The sequence below is a fragment of the Physella acuta genome, unplaced genomic scaffold (genome assembly GCF_028476545.2).
Source record: "Physella acuta isolate Inbredline_101_S28 unplaced genomic scaffold, ASM2847654v3 ptg000145l, whole genome shotgun sequence".
In the NCBI taxonomy this organism is placed as follows: Eukaryota; Metazoa; Mollusca; class Gastropoda; family Physidae; genus Physella; species Physella acuta.
This window is the reverse complement of record NW_026731664.1, coordinates 472,780-497,760: the sequence shown is the minus strand read 5'-3', so window position 1 is coordinate 497,760 and position 24,981 is coordinate 472,780. Positions and strand designations below refer to the sequence as shown.

At 33.4% G+C, this 24,981-nt stretch overlaps 2 protein-coding genes across 2 annotated transcripts in view; both read left to right on the top strand.

Annotated features, from left to right (window-relative positions):
- The window catches only part of LOC131935460 (uncharacterized), a 114,718-nt gene that overhangs the window by 22,110 nt on the left and 67,627 nt on the right, over positions 1-24,981 (top strand). The window lies entirely within an intron of this gene.
- Positions 7,850-21,176, top strand: LOC131935470 (uncharacterized). The gene is made up of 9 exons (XM_059291865.1): positions 7,850-8,016; positions 9,963-10,288; positions 13,262-13,375; positions 14,993-16,701; positions 17,249-17,424; positions 17,879-17,936; positions 18,187-18,294; positions 18,698-18,817; positions 19,284-21,176. Exons 2-9 carry the CDS (start codon positions 10,083-10,085, stop codon positions 19,481-19,483), a joined length of 2,691 nt encoding a protein of 896 aa, XP_059147848.1. The 5' UTR covers positions 7,850-8,016; positions 9,963-10,082; the 3' UTR covers positions 19,484-21,176.

The window sequence follows — 24,981 nt, the reverse complement described above, 5'->3', positions numbered from 1 at the left end:
GGTCGATTTAATCTGAACATGCCTAAGGGGTCGTCAATAAATGACGTCACAGTCGTAGGGGGGTCCGTAATTTTGTGACGGTGTTTGATTAGGGGTGAAGGGAGAGGGGGGGGGGGGGGGGTTCAGGTGGTGTGACGTCGCACTTTTGCGTTATAAAAAAGCAATGTTAAAAAAAGAACTTTAGTCATTATTTCGCGTTTAAGAAAACTGTTTTAATAAATTGAAATAGGAATTGATTAAAATACTCTATGTTGACAGAGTTCAGATTTTGGAAAAAATCGTATTTTAAGAAAATTTCAACTGCAATTTTGATGGGGGTTGTAGGCTGTGAGACGTCATTTTAGGGGGGTGGGTCTGGCCTACCCTTTTTGTGAAGATATGTGACGTAGGGGAGGGGCGGGAAGATTAAAATCGTAAAAAAAAGCTTGACGTCATTTATGGATGACCCCTAAAGCCTAATGTAGAACAAAAATACACTATTTCAGGGAGGTAACTATACAAATTTGATGTTTCTTAACGTCGTTGTAGAGTTAAGAGAACAAGCACATATTATTTATTTTTTTTATTTACCTACCACCTACAATACATAGGTCTAATGTTATATTACATATAGGCATACATACACAACAATCCTTCATATTACATATCATAACATTTCGAGGGAAATCGCCACCCCTCAAACAAACCCAGACACAATTTGGCTCCTAAAAAATTGTTGTTGTTTTTAAAATAAAGTATTCAATTAAATAATTTAAAAAACTACCATTAAACGCAAAACTTAGTGCGTTGATAAAAAAAAATTAAATGAATCGCAAAATATAAACAATTTATCAAACCATTTTATAGGCAGAATTTTTTTTTCTTACAAATTAGCTGAGATAAATAACTTTGCTTCATATCTCTTTGTACTCCAAGCAACAAAATTAGTTACTGTTATATATATATATATATATATATATATATATATATATATATATATATATATATATATATATACATATATATACATATATATATACATATATATATATACATATATATATACATATATATATATACATATATATATATATATATATATATATATATATATATATACATACATATATATATATATATATATATATATATATATATATATATATATATATATATATATATATATATATATATATATATATATATATATATATATATATAAGTTTATTGTAACACTCTGAGGAAGTAAGTAATGGCATAGGGATCATTGACATTATATATATATATATATGTATATATATATATATATATATATATATATATATATATATATATATATATATATATATATATATACATATATATATCAAATAAACTTTGATGATGTATATATGCAGAGGAAAATATTTATATAGTATGTATAGTATCTTTTAAATTCTATCATATAATTTCATGTTACATCACAACATAGCGTTTCACATACCATCACATCATGTCAAACTAAATTAAACTTTGTTAGTGCTGTTTATTGAAAATGTCAAACAAATTACAAATACTGCATTTTTTTTAAAAATTAAGCAAGAATAAAATCCTATTACACATCTACATAACGTATGACCAATTATAAATTCACACCTTAAAACTGACTTTTAAGACAATAAGCTTTATTTTTTGTTAAGATCACTACTGCATAACTAATGAGGGCATAACCATGATATTTAATGTAAAAAATCATAGGGCAGAACACAATATAAAAATAATACTCTTTCTGTTGTAAAATCAAATTACCAGTAGTTTACACAACTGTCAAGGGTAAAACACCTGTGTTGATTTAACTATGGCAATTGGTAATCATCATCATCATTTCTTAATGCCTGTTGGTGTATGAGACAACAAAAAGACAGTTCAGCTCAGGGCATAAATATAGTCTTAGCGATAGTTAAAATATGAGTGTTCTCTTTTAAAAATTAAATCTTAGAAATTGTTTGCATACTATGAGACACAACAGACGATATAAAAATTCTTACCCTCCCCATTATCCCATACTGATAATAGGCCTTTTTGTATTTCCATATATTATTATATCCATACATTTTATTTTATAACAATGGGAACCACCTCCTATCATCCATAAAACATGCAATAATTAGATGATAAAAAATAAATGAAAAAATATTTGAAAATAACATTAGTTTATTATTATTGGAACAACATCAGTTTATTATTATTGGAGGGACGGAGTGGTCTAGCGGTAGACAGCTGGACTGCTAACCTGTAAGTCTACATTTCGAATCCTGGTTCAAGTCAGTAGACCGTCCCTGAGTCCACTTAACTCTGATGGTTACCTAACTGATGTTAAGGAAAGTAAAGGCAGCTGGGCATACACTATCTGTTCATATGCCGACGTCACAGACACAGGTGAACTCTACTTCACTTGCCCTATAGACCGTCAGGTTTAAAATGGAACTTAATTATTATTGGAATAATGTTTATTATTGGAATAACACACTTTATTACTGGAATAATATAGTTTATTATTGGAATAATACAGTTTATTATTTGTTTAATACAGTATAGAGTATATTATTATTAGAATAGCATCAGTTTATTATTATTAGAATAACACCATGTTATTATTTTTGGAGTAAAATCAGTTTATTATTATTAGAATAACATCAGTTTATTATTATTGGAGTAAAATCAGTTTATTATTTATTGGTATAAAACTGTTTAAGAACAACTAGATCTAGATTAATTTAGTTAAATTTAGTAAAATTAGTTGACATAAAAACTAGTGGCAGTTGAAATGCTTTTAATTAGGCCTAATTAATTAATTAATAATTTAAATATAGGCATAAGAAGTAGTCTAAAGTCTAGGCTATAGGCCTATATATAATATATAATATATATTCTAGGCTATATATTATGTATTATGAATTATGATATTGAAATGCCATAGAATGTATATTATATTAGTATCTTATCTAGCTAGATCTAGATCTAGATTTTTTTCTAGTCTAGCTAGACTTACTTATTAGGCCTACTTATTAAATATTATTATAACAGATTGACGATAGAAGCATATAGTTGTATATAACATTTAATGGTCTAACTACATAATGGTACAAAACAGAGAGGAGGCCGGAAGGAAGTACAATCACAAGGGACATCACTCAAGATAACAATATAAATATAATACTAATACAGAAGAGTGAGTTCCCCTGACCTCACAATTATCTCACTTTATTACATCCCTTTACCCTTAGAACACAACAACACATCTCTCAATAGAACAATTGATGGTATCCTAAAATCACCAATTATATTGTAACATGAACATTATGGTAGATTACATCCTTACAAACAATGCACAATATGCCACAACATAATCAAGATACAAAACAATGATGTCAAAGTCCTTTTGACCTTTAAAATCATAGGTCTAACTTATTTGGGACTTTGATTATCCTGCTTGACCTTCTCAGTGGCTTTTGATTTGGTGACTCAAGATTCTGACCATTTGGATTCTCTATCTCAGGAGGTCTAGGATTTAAATCATTAACTCCAGAATTTACATTTTCTGACTCCAGACAACTTGGTTCACTCATATCAACAGAACTTGGTTGTGAAACAAACTGAGTTGATGTGAACTGTTCAGATTAGGTGGGATTGACAGATTCACACTTATTATCTGCACAAGTTATTTTTAACTTTATAAGGCACAGGTCCTGTACATTGAACAATTTGACCTGGTATCCATTTTTCCTTTCTCCCATAATTTCTTAGATACACATTCTTATTAACACCAAATTCTCTTTCAATGAATGTTGTCATGATCTAATGGAACTATTTTTGAATTGGCATCTGAAAGTATTATGCTGTTATTCAGATCCTTGACTGACATAGATTTCTTTGATTGATCAATTTCCTCAGGTAATCTGATAGTGCTTTTTGGTAACCAAAAATACTGTTTAAAAGTAATATCCTGGACAATATCACTTTGCAACTGTGATCCAGTATTTGAAGTGGGTGTATTCAATGGCAAAAATCTTTGCTCTTTACTTTTGATGTTACCCTTTTAGTTTCTGTAAGTGCTAATGATGTTAGCAAAGTTGTTTGATGATCACATTCCTTCTTACTAATGTATTCTCTTTAAAACATTTGAAATTGCCATATCACCATAATCATTTATTAAGTTACAAATACTTTGTTTAGGCAACTCTGACTGATAATGGACTGCATCTTCTCCATCTTTTATATTATCTTCACAAAGGGTTTTAATTTCTTATTTTATATGGCCTTAAGTCATCATTCACAGACTCTTCAGGCCAACCATTCATACAGTGCTCATATACTTTTATTAAGCACTCATCTTATTGTGTTTCTCTCTTAATATCATTCACATTTATATTGGAGTTATCCATGATAGTGAAGAAAACAAATACATCTTCTGGTACATAGCTCAGGCTTTGGTTTTTTAAAGGTAATCTACTAAGACTATCTGCACTATTCTCAGATCCAGGTTTGTATTTCAATTCATAATTGTATGCAGTTAGTGTGATAGCCCATCTTTGAATTCTTGGTGAGGCATGCTCAGGTAGGGTTTTGTTTTCTCCAAATAAACCTAGCAATGGTTTATGATCTGTAAAGATGGTGAACTTCCTACCAAACAGAAACTTATGAAATTTCTTAACACCAAAAATGATGCCTAAGCCTTCCCTATCTAACTGAGAATAATTTTTCTCAGCCTGGTTCAAAGATCTACTGGCAAAAGCAATGGGTCTGTCACCCTTCTCATCCATGTGGGACAAGACTGCTCCTACACCATCTGGTGAAGCATCACATGTTAATATAAGTCTTTTCCCTGGGTCATAGTGAGTTAGTAAAGTGTCAGCAGACAAAGCCTCTTTTGCTGTATTAAAAGCAGCTTCTTGTTGTTTACCCCAGTGCCAAGTTGCATTTTTCTGTAGCAGCTTGTACAGTGGTGATAGTTTACCAGACAGATCTCCTATGAACTTTGCATAGTAATTTATTAAGCCCAAAAAAGCTCTTAGTTGTTGGGTATTTTCAGGTTTGGGTGCTTCTTTAATGGCTTTTGTTTTCTCAGGTTGAGGTCTGATGCCTTGTTTGCTCAATATATAACCAAGAAAACTAATTTCTGTCAGCATGAATTGACATTTATCTTTGTTTATCTTTAAACCTTTTTCACCAACAATTTTCAAAACTTTATCTAGTGTTTTAAGATGTTCAGTGTCATTCTTACCAGTTATGTACACATTGTCAAAGTACACACAAACATTTGGAATATCCTTAAAAATACTGTCCATGACAGCTTGGAAAATTCCAGGGCTAGATGATATGCCAAAACATAGTCTTTCATATTGGTAGAGTCCTTTATGTGTGTTTATTGTCGTATAGACTTTTGAATCTGGATGCAGTTCTAGTTGAGTGTAAGCATGACTAAAGTCTAATTCAGTGAATTTGTCTCCTCCTGCCAAGCTCAAAGAAATTTCCTCAATGTTAGGTATAGGGTACCTATTTAGCTCTATTTGCTTATTCAGTGTAGTTTTATAATCTCCACAAATTCTTATAGAACCATCCTTCTTTAACACTGGCACAATGGATGACGCCCAATCGGAATAGTCTACCTTCTTTATGATGCCATTAGATTCCAATCTACTTAGCTCATTTTCAATTTTATTCCTCATTGCATAAGGTGGAACTCTAGCTTTGCAGTATCTTGGATTTGTGTCTTTAATGCTTAACTTCACTGTTCTATCATTTAGTAATCCTGGATTACTAAAAACACATTTATTTTCAGATATTACTTTATCTAGTGAAGTAAGACTAGATTCTTTTACATTCTTCAATGAACAAATACTCTCCCAATTTAACTTAAGATCACTTAACCAGTTCCTACCTAGTAATGGCGGTCCATTTCCTTCAACCACAAGAAGAGGAAGTTTAACACTTTGACCATTATAACTTACATGAACCATACACTCTCCTATTACCGGAACATTGTCACCAGTGTATGTTGTTAGACACTTGTGACATGGCTGTAGAGGCACTGATCCTCCTGTGACAGCGTCAAAGTCCTTCTTTGTTATGACTGTTAGAGATGCTCCAGTGTCAAGTTGGAAGCTGATGCTCTTACCGTTGATATTAACTTGTACATTGATGGGAGCATGACTTATTGATTTCACAGAGAATAGGTTGAAATCCGGCTGCGAATCAGTTTGAGCATTTTCACAGGTAGAGTGGTTCATTGGTTGGGTTAGGTAGTCTTGGTGAGAGTTAACATAGTGCTGCCTTTGGTTGCGGTACTGTCTTGACTGGCTAGATTTAGCAACAGACGAAGACTTTGCAAAGCAGGCCTTGGCAATGTGACCTTGCTCACTGCACTTATAACAAGTTGCAGACTTGAACTTGCACCGATGAGATGCATGGGGACCTTTGCATCGATGATATTTTTGATAATTATTACTAGATTTAGATCTAGGATTTGAACGAGCAGGTTGTTTAGCATAAGTTGGAATGCTCTGATGGGGTTGATGTTTATTGACTAACCTGCTGTTTACTGCATGGATCTCTGAAGGTGCTAAAGATCTCGCCGCATCTGATGACTGCTGGATTGACATTGCAAGTTGTATTGCTTTTTCCAATGTTAGATCTGACTCGAGCAGCAACTTTCTTTGAATATCAGGACTGTTTACACCTGTCACAAACTTTTCACATAATCTGTCAGACAGCGTGTCTCCGAATTCACAAAATCTACTTAAATGACGTAAAGCAGCAACATATTCTGATATTGACTCGTTTGGTTGACGAGTCCTACTGTCAAATCTAGCTCGACATAGAAACTTTGATGGGGTAGGCGCATGGTGGTCTGTTAGCAATTTGCTCAGCTCGTTAAAGCTCTTGGTATCTGGACTAGCCGGTGCGCATAAGTCCTTTAGTAGCCTAAATTGTTGAGGCCCTATGACTGTTAACAAAACAGCTCTCTTTTTGGCTTCTATCGTCACGTCGTTAGCTTCTAGGTAAAAGCTTAACCTCTCTAGGTAATCTTGAATGATTTCATCATTCGCATCAAATTCTTTCATTTGGCCATACAGCGCCATAATTCTAGAAATAATTAGCTAATAAGCTCTAGCAAACCTCTTTTTTGCTTAAGTAGGTGCTCTTTCTAGTAGATGTTTATCCTTCGTCGCCAATTATAACAGATTGACGATAGAAGCATATAGTTGTATATAACATTTAATGGTCTAACTACATAATGGTACAAAACAGAGAGGAGGCCGGAAGGAAGTACAATCACAAGGGACATCACTCAAGATAACAATATAAATATAATACTAATACAGAAGAGTGAGTTCCCCTGACCTCACAATTATCTCACTTTATTACAATTATAATTATACTAGGCCTCTTTCTAGATCTAGTAGTAGTAGGCCTATGTATGTATTACTACTATTACTATTAAAATTAGTATTATTAGACTTTAGACTAAAATTAACTAGATCTAGATCTAAATCAAATCAGTAAATTAAATGTAATCTACTAACTATTAACTATAGGATAGAAGAGTCCTTATATACTACTTATAGTATTTAGGCCCTAAGTATAATATTTAATAATACTAATAGTATTAGCATTAGACTATATTATTAGGCCTATCTAGTATCCCTATACTATATATAGAGTCTAGCTAGAACTAGACTAGCCTAGAATATTAAATAGAACAAAAGAAAACGATTTCTCAACGGGAATTCCAAAAATATAGATCTGCATACGTGGTGGAGGGCGGATAATGCCGCAATGGCAATGGGAATTCCCAATCCAAATTTGCGTGGCAAGTATTTTTAGGCAAATTTAGTAGGATGTATCAATTCTCTCGACATTTTTCTAGAATAATGTCGATGTGTGGATTAAGTTTTCTTCGAAAAAGTAAATAGACTGAAAATAATTAGATCTAGATTATCTAGATCAAGATACAAACTGTAAAATTACTGTATTACTTGCAGTTTGCAGCGAATGGTAAGAAAAGTTAATTAAAATAAACCAGTATTGGCAGTATCGCTATGCACTCATTCATAGTTCATAGCTATGATAGATTCATAGTAGATCTAGATCTAGATCTAGACTCTAGTTGATAGATCTAGACTAGTCTAGATAGTTTCACAGTTCATAGCCTTCCGCCTACATGCAACTAGATCTAGATCTACTAGTCTAGACTAGATTCTAGATCTAGAATCTAGTTCTAGATTTTCTAGATCTAGAATCTAGATTCTAGATCTAAAATCTACATACATTTGAGTGATTTAACTTTTAACTGTTTTAACATTACAAAATATTTATTATTAATAAATAACGGGTGATTAGTTATAAGTTATAGATCTAGGTCTAGAATCTAGTAATTAAGTAAGTTTACTTTAATACTTAGCCTACATTATCATACTCATAGTTCATTAGGCGTAATAATTCATATCATAATAAATTAATAGAATGCTTTAGGCCTATTAGTATTAGTTTATGACACACATTTTGTGAGTTGACTTACACTACTGTCATTGACTATTCAGTATTCATATGCCTTATTAAATTTATTAATTTATTAGGCCCTATAGGCTATAGGCTATTATACGTACTAGATTTAGACTAGATCGAGTATTCTAGATCTAGATCGATATTTATCTATTATAATTATATTTATAGGCCTATGAACTTCATAGGGATGAAGGTTAATTTTTTAGATGTTTGGAGTATGTAATTTTACTGCTAATTGTCCTTTTTTACAAGATTTTATTAAACTTGCTGTCTTTCTGACGTTAGTCTGTCGACAGTCTGTCTGTTTTCATAGATCGAAACGGGCGAGCGAAATTTCAGGCACTTCTAACAGACAGATTCGTTTCAAAGTTGGCTCGCGGGTCAAGACTTTAAGACAATGCAATCTGAAATTAATATATCAATATAGGAACTATAGTAATTTAAATAGAAGTGTATTATAATTATAATATATTTAGGGCCTAAAGAAATTTATTTTTTCTCTTGGTGCATTATAACATAAAAGCTTGTTATTAAAACATTTTTATGCAATTTATTTATAAGCCATGTATATAAATAAATACAGGCCTATATATATATATATATATATATATATATATATATATATATATATATATATATATATATATATATACAGAGAGAGAGAGAGAGAGATAAAATAGACCTATAAAATAACACTCGTGGGTCGATCCAACAGTCTATTTATAACGTCCACAAAACGTTGGATTTTAGAGCTAAAAATCCCCTTAATGGAGAATCTACATAGAGCGTAGTGTACGATTTAAACCTCCAAATATTATTTATTTCAGTGATTTTTACCATTACCAACCAAAAACGCATGCAAATAATACTTTATATGTGTATATATGTAGGAAAAAAAGTGCTAAAAGTATTATTCTCTGTATTCGTTGGATTTATTTTAACGATTGATTTTATTATTGTGGCATCGATCTCTGTTTACTTTATCGCTCGCTTACCCAAAACGTGCTATGTTCATTAGGGGTCGGCCTTAAATGACGTCACACTCTGGAGGGGAAATCCGGGCTAAGGTAAAATGAAACGCGATAATGGGGTTTCGAAAGAGTGACGACACGCTTAATCGTAAAAATGTTCAGAAATATAATTTAAGCCCTTGCGTCAGGTTGGCATTTTTTAAAATTTCAGTAAAAAAATTAATCAATCTTGGCCTACTCAACGTTGACTGAGCTCAGTTAATATTTTTTTTCTATAAATATTGATTAAAATCTAAAATGTATAAAATATTTTGTAATGACATTATGATTATAGTTCATTTCTATTGCTGCAGCTATTACTTTACTTACCAATTCGAAAAGTGTTCAATAATTACGATATTTTAACCCATGTGTGCTTGGATTGAAGCTGTGTAATTAATTTGTTGTATTTTCTTATCGTTTCAGTACAAATGTAAAGATAGTGGAATAATTTACTGACGTTAATAGCAAACTTTTCAACGACTTAAATTCATAAAGCTCCAAATGAATACATGTTTATGCAAGATTAAATTTAATTTTTAAAAAATGTCAGGACAACCTAAATGGAATAGAACCACTTCACCGACCAAAATTCCAAAAAGTGTTTTAAGGTTAAAATGTCGTCGATACTGGCCAAGGCCAAGTTGTCGTCAAGCGCCTTGTAAACCTCAGCGTCTAGCAAGGAACAGACACGTCTTCCGTTTATTTACTAACAAAGCTTTGCAACGAAAAAAACATGGATATTTTTCTATGTAAGTAACTACTGCGTTATACTAGAACTTCACTTAAACGTTTTGATAATTGTGTAAACTACGATATTTGTTTTAAAACCTCTTTACCTCCTCTTACTTTGCTTTGATTTTACACACGAACTCCTCCATTTTAACCAATGGCATCTGTTATATATCTTAAGTTGATAAGACACTATTATGTCCTACAAAATAGTTTATATTTTAATCACTAAAACAGTGTATAAATAAAATGTGTATTGCTTTGCTTGGTCGCTTTTTCTCCTTAGGGGTTGTCCATAAATGACGTCACACTCGTAGGGGGGGAGGAGGGAACCGTAATTTTGTGACTGTGTGTGATGAGAGAGAGGGGGGGGGGGTGGGTTCAGATGGTGCGACGTCACACTTTTGCATTATAAAAAACCAATGTTAGAATACGAATTTTAGGCTTTATTCCGCGCTTTAGAAAACTGTTTTAATAAATTGCAATAGGAAACGATTAAAATACTCTATTTTGACAGAGTTCAGACACGATTTTGGAAAAATATCGATGTTTTAAGAAAAATTCAACTGCAATTTTGAGGGGGGTTGTAGGCTGAGGTTTGATGTCATTTTTTTTGGGGGGGGGGGTCTGGCTTTTTGTGACGGAGGGGAGGGGGGAGGTAAAAATCGTCAAAAAGCATGACGTCATTTATGGATAACCCCTTTAGCATAAAGACGGAGAGTTTAAATATATGAACTCTAGATGTGTGACTATCTAGGCTATATTTATATAGGCTACATTTTATACTTGAATGTTTATATTTAATTTTGTGTATGTGTTTACATTGTTAAATGCCTTGTAGAAAATAAATTATACAGTACTATTTAAATTACTATAAAGAAAAGCGAGGGCCATTTTACTATTTTAGTATCTATTGGATACCTTTACTAATATCTTAGTGCATTATTACATAAAAGCTTGTTATTAAAACGTTTTTTTTTATTAATTTTTTTTCAGTACTTTACATGTTTTACATGAGTAGTTGGATAGAACTGCCTACTAATTTGGTCAAAATTTTAATTAATTCATAAAAAATTAATTAAGCATCCAATTAAGTCAAATTTAATGTCACAATGCATTGTCTTCATTTCTTGACCCACGTACCAACTACGAACCGTATCTGTCAGTTAAAAGTGCCTGCAATTTCGCTCGGCCGTTTCGATCTAGACAGACTGACGACAGACTGACGAGGAAGTGAGTTAAATAAAAGCTTGTAAAAAACCTGCTTTTTGTTAAAGCATACACTTAAAATAATTTAATTATAATTTGTCCATAATTGGCGCTAACCACTCACGGGTGAAGGGTTGTGTATCACTAATGAGGATGACGTCAACGTTATTCCTAAAAAAAATCTTAACTTAGCTACGCATATAAATGTAAGGATTTTCCCGAATCATTTTACGTGTCGTGTGAAATAAATAGTTTATTGTCTTAGCTACTATATAAAGAAAACCCTGACGTCAGTAGGATATAGTAAAGGGTGTATGTTTAGCTACTTTATTATTTATTTTACTCTGAGAAAATGTTTTCCAGCATTATTTAACTTAACAATAATATGCAATCAAGCTAATTTATGTTAATTGAATTAAAAATGCCAGCTCATTCCAACCTTCATTTTACTTTTCTTTCGTTATTCATTTTGTCTGCTCAGGGGTCATCCATAAATGACGTCACGATTTTTTGGACGATTTTTACCCCCCCCCCCCTCCTGCTTCACAAATCGTCACAAAAAGCCAGACCCCCCACCCCCTTTAAAATGACGTCACACATCAGCCTACAACCCCCTTCCCCTCAAAATCGCAGTTGAATTTATCTTAAAACATCGACATTTTAAAAAAATCTTGTCTGAACTCTGTCAAAATAGAGTATTTTAATCAATTCCTATTGCAATTTATTAAAACGGTTTTCTAAAACGCGAAATAACGTCTAAAATTCGTTTTCTAACATTGCTTTTTTTATAATGCAAAAGTGTGACGGCGCACCTTCTGAACCCCCCCCCCCCCTCCCCTCGTCACACACCGTCACAAAATTACCGACCCCCCCCTTCCCTTCTGTGAGTGTGACGTCATTAATGGACGACCCCTCACTCCATAAATGACGTAACGCTTTTGTTTTGACGATTTGCACCCGCCCTACACCGTCACACATCGTCACAAAAAGCCAGACATTTCCCACTAAAATGCTCTCACACCTCAGCCTACACCTCCCCCTAAAAATTGTAGTTTTCTTTTTTTTTTTTAATTATTACTGAGATCAATCAATAACGAGAAGGGCTTCTATGAATCAATTTCAATTACACTTTATTCACAAAGACCTTTTTTTAAACGCGAAATAAATAATATTCTGTTTCTAACATTACTTTTTTTCAAATGCAAAAGTATGACGTCCCACATTCCTGAGACCCCCTGCCCCCATCCCTCCCCCGCGTCGCACATCCTCACAAAATTCCGAGTCCCCTTTCCTCCTAGGAGTGTGACGTCTTTTTTTAACGACCCCCTACGATTATTTCACGTACCCGTCGTCCATAAGTTGCTTCACACGATCAGTAAAAAAATAAGGGGGGGGGGGGACGGGGGGCGTGGCAGTTCATACTTTTGAGTAGCCGGTTTCAAAAATATGTGACGTTGGATATACTCTTTAAAAATGTATGAAAATAATACCATATCTTTTATTTTGCTTTAGAATTATGTTTAATTTCAGACTATAGGTTATAACTGTGTAACATCATTTCCGTTAATGGCGCTGGTTGATGCGGGTCGCGTTCTAGCTTTTTGTGACAAGACATTGTTATTGTTTTGTTATAAATTGATGTTATGTTACCGTAGCTGATTTAATGATCACCGTGCTTTAAGCTGATTAATGTATTAATTAAAGTTTAACGTAAGGATGCGTTGGTATGTTTAGTACTGTTGGTGTTTGATGGTTAATAGTTGCTTAAATTTTTTCAACTTCAGAAAAATTGCGAAAGAGAATTCCAAGAAAGAACAGAAAAAATGTATTGAAGATAAAAATAACAGCAAAAATACTATGGCTAATTTGGAAACTAAAGGGTCAGCGGAGAGTGAAAGGTAATCAAACTTCAAGCTATTTAGTCATGTGATACCACACGTGTGAAGAATGTTGATGTTTGCGGTTTTATGTGTTGATGTTTGCGGGTTTATGTGTTGATGTTTATATGTTCACATATGAGTAATACATTCAGACATCAACCATGATTGAGCGACATAGTGTGAGACTCGTTGTTCGGAAAATATGTTTTTAAAATGATGAATGTAACCTTTAGAAATAACAAGTAAATGATGCTATGCATGTTCGCTGGAGGCGGTGGGGATGGTGGTGATGATTTTCTGACTTTAGTTGAAGGATTTAGGTGTGTGTGAGGGGGGGGGGGGGTAATAAATGTGATGAAGCACATACTCTGTAAGTTTTTAACTGTTTAAGATGAGAAATGGTAAAGGTATTGTCGGAAAAGCCCATTGCTGCTAAACCGAAAATCCCCGAGTTCGAATCCCGGGGCAGATGAGGCTAGATAGCTCGGGGTCAGCAACACAATTAGGTACGAAAACACAAAATAAAACACAATGCTGCAGTGTGGTTTGTTCTTGCTATGGAAGCAAAAATCGAAAGAGAAAAGCAGGCTCGGAGTCAACAGCATGTATGGCAAATTACAGGCTCACACGTAAAACTTAATTGTGTAGGAGGAAATCCCGTCCAACATTACATTAATAATGAACGAAAATGAAGAGGATGAGAATTTGATTGTACGGTGTAATCGATGTGAAAATTTACATTGTGATTTCGTTAAAAAGGCCGTAAATTAAAAAAGGTATAAAGATTTACCAACTTAAATGTTAAGCATTAGGAAAAAAAGCTAAAAAGATATCGTGAAAACCGTTGATTGTTTAGTTTAAATGTTTATATTCTCTAAAATGAATTCAGCCCATGTATATTTATAAAAGGCCGAATCTTTCTATTTGAAAATGAAAATATTAAACCTTAAAAACATGCAAGGTGCGTATTGTCCATAAAAACTGTTATCTGATTGCTTTTCGAAAAGCTGCCTATTGCTTTAACCAATAAAAATGGTAGATTTAAAAAAAATCTATTTTGCATTTTAAAATATCGAAAGTATGGACAAAATAGGGGAATCTCGATGTGTCTCCGCTTAATGCAGCATATTTTGTTCAAATAATGTTCTAATTGAACGGAAGCTTTTAAACGACATTAATAACGTTATACTTTTAATGTTAATGTATATCATAATAGATACCTTATCTTATCGGCCTTACATCGCGATTAAAAGGTTGAAAGCATTTTAATAGAATGCCTTAAATGATTTTGTTTTAAAAGTTGCAAATATGTTATGTATCTTTTCGTTTATTAAAGGATACACACATTCAAAGGCATAAAAATTAAAAGCTTATAGAATCTATAGATCAAAACAAAAATTCGGACCTTTCGACATTTTTTTACGAACACTTCGGGTGATGTAATTTTAGCGGGCGCCACGGATGTCAGGATCTGTGTGGTAGGCTTATATTAGCCGTGTTATGATATAGATGGGCAGGCTCCAACCCGTCTCATAGCTCATTGAGTATTATGTTATGCAAAATTGATGTTAACATACCGATCTAGTTCCAACAAGTGTTGCTTTATCTTTTTTTTTAAATTTAATTTTATTTCAGCGTTCGCCTTTGTTTGATGCAAGCAAGTTTACTGTCAATACTGATGTACGTTATTAAAGCTTTGTGTGAAGTCAAGAATGACGTTGGTGAAGATAAAAATTGTTATGGAAATTACAAGTTGGACTGTAGCGACCAGGACAAAATTTATTCTAAAAACGAAAAAGAAGACGATGAAGGAAACATGCAGCTACAAAGCAAGCAAGGGGAAAATTTAATTCATCGGTCTGATTTGGAAATTTTTAATGAACTTTGTAGTTTCGAGAATATTTTTATCAAACCTCAAGGCATGCTCCAAGTCTTTCACGTAGGCAGTGTGATACATAACCATCCAATATCTGTCGAGGGAATACCGTGGGAAAAATTTCGTGAAGAAAGGTTAAGAATAGTTACATACGTAAAGTATCCAAAACGAGGCCGGAAGTCGGCCATGTTGCTGGCCGAGAACGGGTTTGTGTACACTGGAGACGGTAACGACAACGACGACCGTGTGACATGCTACTCGTGTTGCTCGACCCACGGGAACTGGCACCTGCTGGATGACGTGGCAGAGGTACACAGACGTATCTCACCCGTCTGTTCTATGGTCACGCATATCAACAGCGATAATATACCAGTAGTCGTCAATGAAAATTTAATGTCCAATTTTAGTAGTTTGTTGGAAAAAGCGGAGAGTATTACGTTTTCGCATCACCAAGAAGTTAAAGAAAAACATGCGCCTTTATCAGAATATAATCATTTTGATTATACGTATAAAGATAAATCTTATAAAAAAAATAGTAAAAGAAATAAGACTAGAAAAACAAAGACTCGCGCACAAAGTAGCAGCTTGGCATCAATGGACATTGAATCAGATTCTGCTCCATCGTTTAGACACAGCTTGCAAGACAGTAGTTCTTCTTCCAATATACAGCCTTTAAACATGCAGTTACCAAGCGCAAGGCCTAAACAGCTAGCCCTAGGTACATCAGTAGTAAATTCATCACAAAGCCCACAAGTCGTTGGTACAGTTTTGTCTAACGTGGTAAACAATACACAAGATACAAGATCACTTGCACACGGAGTCAAACACCAAGGAAATCCGGCAAACGACATAGAAGTAGACGCTGCGCCTGAAATTTCTTATGAAACCGCAAATTCTTCCATCCAAGTTCAGATCGCTCTGCCTAAAACTGTTAGGTCGAAGCCTGACGAGAGTCCAGCTCGCCCTAAATCTAACCCAGCCCACCTTAACTCTAACCCAGCCCGCCCTAACTCTAACCCAGCCCCCTCTAACCCAACACCCCCTAAATCTAACCCAGCCCCATCACTCGATTCTCGTACAACTTCCAGCAATGTATTACCACCTAACCCCAATAGTTTAACATCGAATGCAAGTCAATCCCAAACAAGAGAAACTCCAGTTTCGGGTGATCAGAGCAACACCACACAGCCCGCATCACAAACAACGCCATTCAATTCTTCCGACCCTACTCCAGCAGCGACCGGCACGACGGACGCCACACCGTCCGTAACAACAAACGCCAACAGCGGCAACACCAGCAAGACGGGGAAACGCAACCCCACGTACGCCGAGCTGGGCATCATCACGGAGCGGCCGAAACGTCCGGAGTACGCCGTGAAAGTAAAAAGACAAGAGACGTACGGTGGCTGGCCTAGAGATCACCACCTGACGATAGAAGAGTTGGTCGATGCTGGCTTTTATTATGCTGGTGGGTACACAGTTGTTTTTTTTCTTTTACATCGCTCTAGCTTAGGTTATTTCAGACAGAACAATATAACGTTTCTAAAATTCACGTAAAAAAATTAAGGCCTGGATATAAATATATAATAAATAAATAAATATATATATATATATATATATATATATATATATATATATATATATATATATATATATATATATATAGAGGTGTAGCGAAGGGGGGGGGGGCGGGGGGTTCGGACTGCACCGGGTGACACCATTTCGGGGGGGGGGTGGTACCAAGGCAAAAAATAGCAAAATATATAGAGAAAAACTTGAGGAGGGGGGGGGGGGGTGCAAATCGAACGTTTGAGGGGGGTGCAAATCGAAAATTTGTCCCCGGGAAGGGTCGCTACGCCTCTGGTGGGGTGACACCATTAAGTGCCGCACCGGGTGACACCCGACCTCGCTGCGCCACTGTATATATATTATAAAAAATATGTATATAAATATATATATATATATATATTCTACTATAAGATAAGTTCCTTGCATTAATGTGTGTTGTATAACAGGCTACGGCGACTGTGCCCGATGTTTCTACTGTGGTGGTGGACTCAGGAACTGGGAAGACGAGGACAACGTGTACGTGGAGCACGCTCGCTGGTTCCCCAAATGTGCCTTCATCCGCCAGCTGATGGGGCAGGTGTTTGTTGACGTGGTGCAGAAGTTGAACAAAGATCGTGATCAGGTAAACACAGGCAGATCTATAGACATAGTTGTTGTGGATGTTGGTTGATGTTTTTTGTTTGTGTAACAATTGTAACCATGGTGATAATGTAGATGGTTTAATTTCTGTTTACACTTTGTAGTAATGTCCCTGATAAGGTTGATGTCATTTTGTTTAATCATCATCTTTTCCCGTTTGTGCCCAAGACACATGGGGCAGATGAAGTAGAGTTCATCTTCTTCATTTTGTTTATGTAAACTAACTGAAAATATAGATGCTTCAATTTGTGTACACATTTTCTCATGTCCTTGATAATGTTGATGTCATTTTGTAAATGTGAACTAATTAAACCAATGCCCCTACACACTAATGATGTTGATGTTTTGATTTTTTATACACATTTTTCTAATATCATTGATAATGTTGATGTCGTTTTGTTTATGTGAACTAATTTTACCTATATTCCTACACACAGATTCCTTTTTCGCTGGTGTTAGACACATTAAAAAAGAACTCTTCAACGTTTCAACTAGGTATGTGTTATATAAACTTATTATAAACTATATCCTTCATTTTTATATTATGTTATAAGTTATGTAATATGTAATTTATATTGTGTAATAGTGCGTCTTAGTTACATTGTTTATATTATTATGCTATAAAAATAACTGCAAGTAAAGCTATAAACAGAAAATTCGATTTGTCTTGGACTTTATACTTCTCTTATTGACTAATTAGTTTAAACATTTGCAAAACAAATGACCAATTATAATTATATTTTAGAATCCAGAGACGAACCTTTAAAACGGGACCCAGCAGTTCAAGTTGTTGTCGATATGGGATACGGTTTGCAAGATGCTGTTAACACAGCTAAACTTGTCAAACAAGAAAGTAAGTGATTTTTTTTTTAGTTTTTGCTATATCCTGTAAGGAAATATTTGGTTTTAATCTTCTTTGTTTGAACAAAAAAAACAAAAAAACATAGTGTTTACTTTTAGTTTTTGATATATATCCCTAAAGAAATGTAGGCCTAATGTTTTATTGTTTAATGTTCTGATTTCAAAACATGTTGAAAAAGATAGTGTTTATAGTTTTAGTTTTTGCTGCATATCACATTAAAGAAATGTTGGGTTTTAATATTTAATGTTCAGACTTGAATCGTATCAATCCAGATAGTGTTTTATTGCTTAAGGTTTTTCTGCATATCCCATTAAAGAAGTAATAATATTATTCTTAAACATTAAATGTTCTTACAGTTTGTTATAAATGTTTTAATGTTCTCTCATACCAACAGACAGTATTATATCTGCTGACGTGCTTTTGGAGAAACTTCATGAAACTAAAACTCCAAGAGACCAGACTAAAATATTGCAAACACCTTTAGGGCTTTCATCAGACAAACAAAAATCTCTAGGTAAGGCTTTATTGTTGTATCTTCATCTGTTTGTTTGTGCCCAAGAAACATGGGGCAAAGGAAGTAGAGTTCATCTGTTTAAGTGACCTCGGCATACAAGAGGATAATGTGGTCAGGACTATGCTTAGCTGCCTTTGTTTCCCTGTGTGGATTCTACTGATGTTCTACTGATTGAACACAGATTTGAACTCTAGACTTTTGGGTTAGCAGTCTAGCGCTCTGCCGCTACGTATAACACCATGTTTCAGTGTTATATTATTAAGTACAGAAAATTATGTAGGGTTATTTTCTTTTGTATTACAAAAACTTCTTAATGGCTTTGATCTGCTGACGAATCCTGATATAATTGGCTTATAATTTAAAATACGCATAAGATTTGTAATTTTAAGAAAGCATTTTACCCTTTACAATACTTATACAAAATAGAGCCAGCGTATAAAATAAATACAATACTTTATGTTTTCAGAAACTATGCGTACATTAAAAGAACAGAACAACCAACTACGCCAGCAGACAGTGTGTAAGATCTGTATGGACCAGGAGGTGGCTGTCGTCTTTCTGCCCTGTGGTCATCTGGTGTCCTGTGGAGAGTGTGCCTCTGCCATGAGTGCCTGTCCAGTCTGCAGAAAACAAGTGAAAGGAACTGTGAGGGCTTTCATGGGCTGAAAGTGGTAACAGTTGTATAAGTTGAGCTATGATAGTTTGAGGAAAGTGTTAACTAAAGAGCTTGCATGAGTTGAAAGTGGTAGCAGTTGTATAAGTTTAGAAAAGAGTATGGGCTTAAGCATACATGATACAATGTTGCAAATGGTAAATGTGGATTTGGGAATACATTTAGTATACAAATATAATGTTATATGTACGAGATGTGTGCCTTGCTGCATTTATCATGGGCAGATAATCTCAAGGTTGAAATCAACAGTGCCCATCTAATTCTAGTCAAAAGATGTTATCGGGGACATTTGTACTTGCATCATTTGGGGTAAACATAAGAATTCATCGAGCCATGTACATATATGGCTACTGATGTATGTAAAAAAAAGAAAAAATGTAAATACTTTTGTCTTATTATTATAACATTATAATGTTTCATTGCTGGATTTGACTACTTAAAGTGCTACTGATTTATAAACTTTAAGACACGTTTTTGTTATGTGTGCTCTTTCTTCAAGCAGAAGAATGCCCAGCTATTTTTAGAGCCCAATAAGAAAATTGATAAATAAAGTGAAAGAAATTTAATAATGTGAATTCAAAACAATAATTTCACAACACATTTTGAAAAGGGGGAAGGGGAGTGGGGTTGGGTACCATTGAAAATTTTGGTGAAAGCTGGGGAGTGGCTTCTTGAAACCGCCATAGTGGGCAGACAGTGGATAAAGTATATATTTTCCGCATAAAATATATTTTGTTTCGGTATGAACTCATTTCCATCCCCCCTCCCCCTCCTCTTTCCCAAGAAGTGCCTGAAAAAAACACAGATTTAAAAACAAACCTATTAACTGTGTACATTTATAAGAATTATATGCATTTAGATTTTCAACTGCCAAAATTTTTCAGTGTATTTTTAGTTATAGGCATAGGACTAGTTTGTTCTTAGTTTTAATGGATTCATAATATTGACTGCTATAAAATGAATCATGGTTAGATGACATGATTAGAAGATTAAAGCAAACTGTCTTTCATCATTTTTTAAGAATAATAATTCTTTAAAACTGTGTTTTATTTTGATTTGATTTTAAATCCCTTACAGCCTGTGCGTTTTTTTATTACTTATCTTTTATTGCTTGTACAATAAATACATATATTTTCCATACATGTTGATAAAAGAACATATTATTGAGAAAATAGTTTTTACAGCTATTTTAAAACATTAATGACTTTTAAAGAAAGTATTACTGTTTCAAGAAATGATTCATGTATTTTCTTACATATTGTTTTCCTTTAAATTTTCACTTAAATTAATTAATTATTATGATTGTTGTTTTCTTTGTTATTAATTCATCGAATGAATGCTGTTTGAATTAATTAATTAATTAAGTTTGAATTTATAACAAAGTTATAACTAGAAGATTTTTCACATATTATTGATTTACATGAAACAACATATTATTTAATTACTATGCAATTGTAACTTTAATATATTTAGCATGTATACAATAAATTCTTTCCAATTAACTTTATAGGAGAATGTGGAGTAGGTATCTTGTCTATGGTTTTTAAATTATTTTCTTTTTTTAATTATTATAACTTTGGTTTACCCTAGAACTCAGCGCATAGTATGCTGATTATTTATGTAGAATCTTTAGGAGTTGTTTATGTAATTTATATATGAAAATATAACTATTATCTGTATAAAATAATAAATTGTTATAGACTATCAGAATTTTGTCTGACTGTTATATTTTTTGACTTGTTGTTTGTGTAGTTTGTGTGCTGTGGAAACTTAACAAATAAGCTTCGAAAAAATAAAAAAATATATATAAATGCATAGTTAGGCTTTTTTCCTATTATTTTTTATTTTCATATTTTATTTCATATCTTAAATAATGTAAACAGGCAAAGTCAATTTTTTAAAGGGGACATTTAAAAAAAAAATTAAAATAGAAGTCCTATATTATGTGAATGTAATTTTCTGTGCTGTGTATTTACTTCAATAACCGGCATATCTAATTTAACTCAGTCCGTGAAATTTATTTCACAGATACTACTCCTTTAATGCAGAGGCGTAGCGAGGTCGGGACGGGGGTGTGGACCGCACCGGGTTACGCCGTTTAGGGGGGGGGGGTGACACCAAGGCAAAAAGAATTGCAAAATTTACAGAAGAAAAACAAAAAAATGTAAAGTACTTAAAATTTTTAATAAAAAACGTTTTAATAACAAGCTTTTATGTAATAATGCACTAAAAAGGTGAAAATAAATTATACACTACTATTTAAATAACTATAAAGAAAAGCATGGGTCACTTTAGTATCTATTGGATACCTATTGGATACACACACGAATATATATATATATATATATATATATATATATATATATATATATATATATATATATATATATATATATAAAATTTGTTTTTTCGGGAGGGGGGTGACACCACGGAGTGCCGCACCAGGTGAGGTGACACCCGACCTAGCGACGCCACTGCTTTAATATCCCATATAACTTTATTTGCAACGGAAAGGGCACTGAACAGGCGAGGTACGGTGAGGTCTTGTCTGTTATGGTGAGGTATTGTCTGGTTATGTGGAAAGTGATGAGATATTCTCAGTGAATATGAGGTAATGATGAGGCTTTTTTTATAAACTTGTATTTAATTCGTATCGTCTGTTTGTTTGTGGGTCGTGGCAAATCTTGTAACTCAATTTTGATCCACTTCTAATACAGCAATTTTGTCCACGGGCATTCAGAAATGGCAGTAAAGGCAAGGTACTAATTGGGTTTTAACGTAAATAAGATTAGTCGTAGTTTCTGTTGTGTCAACTTTATTTTGAATAAATAACTAAAAAAAAAGTGGAAAATAAAAAGAAAAGAAAAGACCCTTATAATAATAAGCTTTTGAATGTTTTAAATTAAGAAAAGAAAAGAAACGAGCTTTCTTTAATAAACACAAGTAATAGTCATGTTAAAAGAATCTATCTTTAGTGGATAACTTCAATATTTAATTTGTCTCTCATTAGTATGTCGTACTCGAGTGCATTTCCTCATGCGCTCTATCAACGAAAAAAAAAACCGACAATAGTTATAACATGTACGAGTCTTACATGATTTGTCATTACTAAGAGTAGTTCTAGGTCATTAGCCATCACACTTCAGTCTTAATAGTGCTATTGTCACTAAAAGTATAACATGTACCTCTTAGTTCCATGGTTTAAGATGGTCTAATTAAGCATTTTAAACGAGCAATAATTAGGCTACATTTTAAGAAAATCAACTCGATCCTATCTTAATAATAATATTTACTTCGTAAAAGTATTCGTATAATTAACGTATATATATATATTTTCTTGTCTTTTTTTCGCCTCAGACACGTAATTTATAGCGTCAGTTGTGTGTTCGCTTTAGTATTACAGTTTTCATCATCGGCTTGTGAGGACTGATACAGATTTACAATAGTAATATTTCTTTCTTACTTGTAGCATGCTTTCATTCATTTAAGATGGTTTACTTATACATAGATCTAATACAAAACGTCTAAATATAAAGAAAAAATAAAAATTAAAAACCAACCTGAAACTGAAACTGCAAATATGTAATTAAATGATGATTCAAGGGATTTTTTTTTCTCGGCGTGCGTGGTGGGCTGAGGGGACGGGGGGGGGGGGGGGGGGGGGGTATTTGGGTTTTTAAGTAGAGCTGAAAAAAAAAATTGGGATTACCGAGAATTAAAATGATACAAATTTTAAGCAATCGGAAAAGTTATGTTATTACAATGAGACATCAAAGCAAACATTCTTCCCTTTCAAACATCTATATCTATACAGTCCTCAAACAGTGTTTTATTTTTTTTTTTTAAACATTTAAATCAGTAATAATAATATATTTGATAGATTTTACACAGCATCAAAGACATGAACAATGAACATCAATTGCATATAAAACAATCAAAGGGAGAAAATAAAATAATTAACGTGTATATTACTATGTTTTAAAAATGTTTGAAACAATATCACATTATATTTGCGATATATATTTGTAATAAACTACATATGCTTATTGTAAATACGTTGTGTGTTTTAGCGTGATATAAGCGTTTCATTTGCTGTTATTGGAGTTCCTAACATTATGAAATCATAAAACTAAAACAAGGAAGATTTTAAACTTTTTTTAAACCCGTGATTTAACACAGAAAGCTTATCAGCTATGAGTTATTTCTGTATACATAAGTTCAACTTTTTGAACTAAGTTATCGACCTTAGTTCAAGCTATTTCTTTTGGCTGACGTAAAAGATTACACAATCTTATGAAACGCAACCCCGTGTTTTGTTAAGGATCTAATCTCATGGTACACTGCCTGTTTACTATACATTTCCTTAAGAAAAAACATGAGTATGTTGAAGTCAGCTTTTAATACGTTGTTCTCTGAGGTCAAGTATTGTAGATAGGGTAGATAAAATTATTTCTATCTTCTTCTTCATCGTTCTTAATTCTAGTGTTTAAATGGTCCCCCGAACACAAATAAGTATTACGTGTCAACTCTATTTCAGACAGCTTTTCTTTCAGGATTTGCTTCCATAGCCTTTGTTTAACCAAGATGAAACTACAAGGCAGCAGTTGTTTGATTTTGGAGGTTTCTATATGAGTAGCTGTCCCCAGCTATAAAGCCTCATCTTCTCGGGGGTTTCGAACTCAAGACTACTCGGTTTAGCAACCTTGAGCTGCACCGATTCAACCACGTCTACCACTATCGATTTTATGTACATTAATGTTTCTCTAATGCCTGTGTTGGTTGTTTTCAATGTCGTGTTTTGTTGAGAAGAAAGAGATAATATATTCCTGTCCACAACAAAGTATGGTTAAAACTTCAGCTGTGCCCATTTAGATTAATTTTAGTTACATATAAGCCACGTCAGGTCTTATTATACGACCTGTGGTTTTGGTTGTGGAAGCTATGATAATATATAGACCAACAATCTATAAATGGCACATTGCCACCAGAAGCTAATGGGATTTATTATACTCGACAACGGACACTTGAACTTGTTAGTATAAATAGTTTGGAAGGTATAATGCTATTCTTATAATCTGATGTAATTTCAAACACGTCTTCTTGACGTCTCAAGAACGTTTATTACTTTTTTATCAATACACTTGTTTAAATATTTGATATGAATTTCAGAAGTTAACTTATAACGTGGCACTTTTAACGGGAATCATTGTTTACAACATTTTAACTTTCTGTATTTAGTTTAGTTCTACTTAAAAGCATAGTGTTTTTCGCATCTATTTTTAGCAATATAATATTCAATTCATTTTTACATCACTGTTAAAAATAGATTTTCTTTTAAAATCCGACAAGTATGTCATAGAATGGGTATATAAATGAAATTTCTGTTTGAGCTCTTATTGTAGTTCACGTTGGTGACTTGGTAGAGTAACTTTTGTACTGTTCGTTTGTTCTTCGTGTGACAAAAAAAAACAAACAATAGTGCTTTGGCTAC